The sequence below is a fragment of the Spea bombifrons genome, chromosome 2 (genome assembly GCF_027358695.1).
Source record: "Spea bombifrons isolate aSpeBom1 chromosome 2, aSpeBom1.2.pri, whole genome shotgun sequence".
Classification (NCBI taxonomy): Eukaryota; Metazoa; Chordata; class Amphibia; order Anura; family Pelobatidae; genus Spea; species Spea bombifrons.
Window position 1 is genome coordinate 138,568,630 of NC_071088.1, and position 6,369 is coordinate 138,574,998.

At 49.3% G+C, this 6,369-nt stretch overlaps 1 protein-coding gene across 1 annotated transcript in view; it reads right to left on the bottom strand.

Moving 5' to 3' along the window:
- Positions 1 to 6,070, bottom strand: part of LOC128473927 (retinal guanylyl cyclase 2-like) — a 29,765-nt gene extending 23,695 nt beyond the window's left edge. The window contains exons 1-3 of the mRNA XM_053456148.1: positions 5,371 to 6,070; positions 2,230 to 2,531; positions 1,337 to 1,691 (exon numbers count right to left, since the gene is read on the bottom strand). Of these exons, the coding sequence (XP_053312123.1) occupies positions 1,337 to 1,691; positions 2,230 to 2,531; positions 5,371 to 6,070 (1,357 nt within the window). The remainder of the gene's footprint in view (positions 1 to 1,336; positions 1,692 to 2,229; positions 2,532 to 5,370) is intronic.
- Between the last annotated feature and the right edge of the window lie 299 nt (positions 6,071 to 6,369).

The following is a 6,369-nucleotide window of genomic DNA, read 5'->3' on the forward strand; positions in this document are numbered from 1 at the left end:
TCCATCCCTGCCATCTCTCCCCCTTCATCTCTTATATTCCCCCAACCCTGCCATCTCTTCCCCCTTTATCTCTTATATTCCTCCATCCCTGCTATCTCTTCCCCCTTTATCTCTTATATTCCTCCATCCCTGCCATCTCTCCCCCCTTTATCTCTTATATTCCTCCATCCCTGCCATCTCTCCCCCCTTTATCTCTTATATTCCTCCATCCCTGCCATCTCTCCCCCTTTATCTCTTATATTCCTCCATCCCTGCCATCTCTTCCCCTTTATCTCTTATATTCCTCCATCCCTGCCATCTCTCCCCCCTTTATCTCTTATATTCCTCCATCCCTGCCATCTCTCCCCCTTTATCTCTTATATTCCTCCATCCCTGCCATCTCTTCCCCTTTATCTCTTATAGTCCTCCATCCCTGCCATCTCTCCCCCCTTTATCTCTTATATTCCTTCATCCCCGCCATCTCTCCCCCCTTTATCTCTTATATTCCCCCATCCCTGCCATCTCTTCTCCCGTTATCTCTTATATTCCTCCATCCCTGCCATCTCTTCCCCCTTTATCTCTTATATTCCTCCATCCCTGCCATCTCTCCCCCTTTATCTCTTATATTCCTCCATCCCTGCCATCTCTTCCCCTTTATCTCTTATATCCCTACCATCTCTTCCCCCTTTATCTCTTATATTCCTCCATCCCCGCCATCTCTCCCCCCTTTATCTCTTATATTCCTTCATCCCTGCCATCTCTCCCCCCTTCATCTCTTATATTCCCCCATCCCTGCCATCTCTCCCCCTTTATCTCTTATATTCCCCCATCCCTGCCATCTCTTCCCCTTTATCTCTTATATTCCTCCATCCCTGCCATCTCTTCCCCTTCATCTCTTATATTCCTCCATCCCTGCCATCTCTTCCCCCTTTATCTCTTATATTCCCCCAACCCTGCCATCTCTTCCCCCTTTATCTCTTATATTCCTCCATCCCTGCCATCTCTTCCCCCTTTATCTCTTATATTCCTCCATCCCTGCCATCTCTCCCCCCTTTATCTCTTATATTCCTCCATCCCTGCCATCTCTTCCCCCTTTATCTCTTATATTCCTCCATCCCTACCATCTCTTCCCCCTTTATCTCTTATATTCCTCCATCCCTGCCATCTCTTGGAGGTTCCCGTTTCTTATACACAGCGTGTATTATGCTCAGCGTCACTCGAGAAGTGAAGGAGAAGGAATAACATGGAAAGTCCACGTCAACCACATGAGAAGAGCTAAGACTTCTAGAACCGACAGGGCTTCGTCTGACAGCGATACATAAATATGGATGCATACATTGCATTTGTCTATAATTACCTCCTATACATAGTGTGTCCGGGTCGAACCAGCAGCTTGAGTCCGCGGGGGGAGGTGTTCCGCCGGGGAACCTTATGGTCTTGCCCAAGAAGCGTACTAAGTTGGAGGCCATGTCCACCGAGTAGGTCGGGAAGAGCTGGTTGAGTTTTCCGTCCGTATCCAATACGACGAAGCTGTTCAGGCCGTTTCCCTTCCCGTCTGTGTAGAGCATTTGGGTAAATCCAGGAATATCCAGGTTTTTGGTGTATTCGGCCAGGTTGGATCCCGATATCCAAGCTCCTTGCTTCCAGGCGCTGCTCATAGCTTTGGCCATCAAGTAAATTGAATCGTAAATTGTCCCAAAGAGAGGGGAAACCTGAAAACACAATTAATGTAACTGAAGAGGATTAAATAAATTAACCATTAAACGATTATAAGCCAGGGTGGCCCTAAATGACACCCACAGGGCCCTCTTGTAGATAGAAGAGCATAGAAAGCAGTGTAAGGATGTTTTACCTTACTGAGAGGGTGGTAGATACGATGAACAGCGTCCCAGCAGTAGTGGGAGAGGGTAATACAGTGAGGGAATTTAAACACACATGGGGAAGGCTGGTACAGTTTGGCCTGGGGGGTGCAGGTTAGCCCAATTACACTCATCAGCCCCCCGCTTCACTCACACTAGCACACATACACCATACATCTTCAGCTGGCCATGTTCCTGGGGTATTATGCCCTCTTGCCCTACCCCCCCCACACTCACTTCTCCCTGATCACACATATGATGCCCCCCCCCCAGCTGCACATAAGAAGAAAAGACGCCTGAGGAGCTTTGTAAACCTGGAGGCTGACACTGAAGAGATTGGACACGGGAATAAATACCCCGGGTGACGGCGCTCGGGGTATTCGCTACTCACTTGGTGCGGTTCCAGATCCGTTTTTAGTTCTCCCTTTTCTTTCTCTTCTGCGAACGCCTCGTGGAATGACTTGTCGGCGTAGTCCACGGTGATCGTCAGCACGGCGTCGTAAGCCTCCTGGAGCTTGCTGTTTCTATCGAGAACGCGGAAGGAATTGTTTTTGTATGGAAGGCTGTAGAGCAAAGTGTCGTACGGCACAAACACGTATCTTCCGTCCGTTAGTCCCATTTCATGCGCCTTGGTGAGAAAGGTGGCCTGTTCCTCCCCTCCGACCAGCACCGAATGCATGCACATCACGATCACTGAAACGCGAGAAGGACACCAGAGCTTACAATGTGTACAATTCCAGAACAATATCTCTGACACAAAATGACCCAATGTGTTTATTTCAACCAATAGGAGAACTTTAAAAGTCATCACGTGACGCATACCCCCCAAGTGTCCATGTTAGGTTTGACCAGTACTTCTTTGGTCCACAAATCTCCGATGCCCCTCTCTCCTCTCCTGATGCCCCTATTTCCTCCCTTGATGCCCCTCTCTCCCCCCTGATGCCCCTTTTTCCTCCCCTGATGCCCCTCTCCTCCCCTCTGCCCCTCTCTCCTCCCATGATGCCCCCCTCTCCTCTCCTGATTCCCTTCTTTCCTCCCCTGATGGCCCTCTTTCCTCCCTTGATGCCCCTCTCTCTGCCCCTGATGCCCCTCTCTCCTCCCCTGATGCCCCTCTCTCCTCCCCTCTGCCCCTCTCTTCTCCCATGATGCCCCCTCTCCTCTCCTGATGCCCCTCTCTCCTCCCCTGATGCCCCTCTCTCCTCCCCTCTGCCCCTCTCTTCTCCCATGATGCCCCCTCTCCTCTCCTGATGCCGCTATTTCCTCCCTTGATGCCCCTCTCTCCCCCTGATGCCCCTTTTTCCCTCCCCTGATGCCCCTCTCTCCTCCCCTCTGCCCCTCTCTCCTCCCATGATGCCCCCTTCTCCTCTCCTGATGCCCCTCTTTCCTCCCCTGATGCCCCTCTCTCCTCCCCTGATGGCCCTCTTTCCTCCCTTGATGCCCCTCTCTCTCTGCCCCTGATGCCCCTATTTCCTGCCCTGATGCCCCTCTCTCCTCCCCTCTGCCCCTCTCTCCTGCCATGATGCCCCCTCTCCTCTCCTGATGCCCCTCTTTCCTCCCCTGATATCCCTCTTTCCTCCCCTGATGCCCCTCTTTCCTCCTGATGCCCCTCTCTCCTCCCCTGATGCCCTTTTCTCCTCCCCCGATGCCCCTCTTTTCTAGGAGGTCAGAATGTTTGCTGGGTATGAGGGGATCGCAGGGTTCTACGGCCCTAAAAGCCCCGATAATGTGTATAGAAACAGCAGGAAACAGCTTTATAAATTAAACGGGTAAATTAAATTATTTTTGTGCCCATTTTGGACCCTTATTAAAAAAAATAAGCGATGCGTGTATAAAAACAATGTTAGAATATACTTTAATTGTGGGATTAAAAGCAAAAACAGGAACACAACTTTAGTATTTCTGCCGTAGAGGTGAATATTTGTCTTTCTCTTCCAGGGGAGAAAGGAAGAAGTGGGGGAAAAAATGGGGAAAAAATGTGAATTTTCAGCTATACTATGAGTTTCTTTTTTTTATTATTTAGCTCAATAAGATAATTCATGTAAATTCTAATTCAGAGAAATAATTCAGATATCTAATATACGGTGAGGTAATCAAGCCCCGATTGTGTATAAAAGAATAAGAGGCGGTGAGACTGAAAATGCGGGAATATGGATGGATTTGTAATTTGATGTTTTCAGGTTTTACGGGGTAAGAAATATTTTTTGTTATTTCAGTTTTGTTTGTTTTGCCTGCGATACGTCTGTCTGAGCCAAAAAATGTGACATTTTCAGGGGATACACGTCTGACAGGCAAAGGTCACCTCTGATTCATCCCGTCTCATGCGCGCCGTGACAGCTCAACCAGAGCCTTCACTTTTTGTGTCATTTTTTAGAAAAACTATGCATTTATACCTAGGAGTTATGAATTCCTCAACGATTAACGTTTCCGTTCCGGATCAGAACTTTTATCTTCATACATGAACATTTTTTAGGATATATATACTATGTATATTATAGTACTAGATGGACAAAAGTATTGGGACACCTGACCATTACACCAACAGGGGCTTTGATGACATCACATTCTTAATATGAAGTCAGTCCCCCCCTTTGCAGCTATAACGGCTTCCACTCTTCTGGGAAGGATTTCTACAAGATTTTGGGGAGTTTCTGTGGGATTTTTGCCCGTTCATCCAGCAGAGCGTTTGTGAGGTCAGGCGCTGATGTCGGACGAGACGCCCGGCTCACGATCTCCGTTCCGGTTCATCCCAAAGGCCTTCGATGGGGTTGTGGTCGGAGACCAATATACCCTATTGGCCCGATTTTAGGCCTTTTAGCGCAAGGATGCGCAATCCATATCCCCCGATGCCCGAGACATGCACTTCTGGGCACCGGGTGGGTGTTTTTTTTTCTTTTTCATTTAGATCCCCGCAGCGCTGCAGGGGACGTGGATCCTCCTCTCTGGCAGCCGGTGAACGCAAAAACCTCCGCTGCTGCCCGGCACTAGGGCTTCTATGACCCAGCGCCGGCGTGACGTGACCTTCCGGTGCTCCATCATAGAAGCCCGGCAGCATTGATCAGCATCACAGAAGGCGGAAGGGCCAGTGGAGGTTGTCTACGCATGTTCACTGGCGGCCCCCACTAGACACCAGGGAGTCTGGAGCATAGGCAGCAAGTCTAGGGATGCATTGGTAAGTCGGGGGGGGGGGCAGAGTGGCATATCTGGGGTATAAAGCATATCTGGGGGGCATAAAGCATATCCTGGGGACAGAGTGGCATATCTGGGGAGCAGAAGGGCATATCGGGGGCATAAAGCATATCTGGGGGGCTATAAAACATATCAGGGAGTATAAAGCATATCAGGGGGGCAGAGGGGCGTATCTATAAGTAAGGTGCATTATGAATTAAGGGGGGGACCTTAAAACGGCTATTGGTTTTCCAAGTTTCTGTTTTTACATAAGATATGCTGAATAACTGCATAATAAATACCAAAAATGTTAAAATACCAGTTTTTTAAATGTAATATTTTGTGTAAAAAAAAAAACCCCTCTTACCTCGGAGGTTGTGAGTATCTTTAATGTTTCTTAGCGTTGCTTGGACACCTTCTTCCCCGTTCCCCATGTTGGTCACGATCCCAACCGGAAGACCTTGGTTCCGGAGGGCGCTGGCCACCTTGCGTCCCGTGTCCACCCAAACATCCTCGTTGGACGAGACGACCCCGACGTGCGCCCACCGGAAATACTTCATGAAGTCGAACAGCACTTTGGTCGGCGTCGGCAACGTCCTGGCGAATGTCGGGAAACTGTGCCTGTCGTCTAGGTCGTGATTGACGCAGGCCCACGAGAAAACGGCTTTGTTCCAGTTCCTCCCTAAAAGCGCGGCGGAGTCGCAGTACCCGGGATTCAGGGGGCCGATAAAGGCCGACGCCGTCTTATCGTAACCGGCGAACTCCACCAGCGCCTTGGACGTCTCGCAGTTTTCCTGCAGGATCCTGTAGTCGAGGCGATACGCGAGCCCTAGCGACGAATCGTTGTTTATTTTGGCGACGGCCAATCTCGCCGCCAATTCCGGCAAAGCTTTAGAGAAGATGGGGTCGCACGCCCAGGGACCCACGACCCCCACCGTGAAGTTGACGGATCGCACGCTCAAAGGATTCATTAATAGACCCAAAAGTACCAGAAAGGGGAACGTTCTGGACGGTTTTTGTGAGAGCGGCGCCTGGAAGTCTGAAAGACTCGCAGGAAAATAAAACATTGTCTCCTAGCTGGTGACGGTCGCGCTAAAGTCCTGCAGAGGCCATGCGGTTTTAATTCTGTTAATCGCCTGTGGATTAAAAAAAAAATTATATTTATTATAAAAAAAACAGAGGTTTGTTTATCAAACGGTTTCTTTACCTTTACTATTACTTGGCTCTGTTATCTGATCCCTGATCTACTAAACCCCCCGACTCCTTATCATACTGCCTGTGGGGGACAATAGAACGGCTCAGTCTTAATCACCCAGCCGGACTCTCTGACTAATGAAAGTCTATGGAGGAACGGACTTCATTAGCA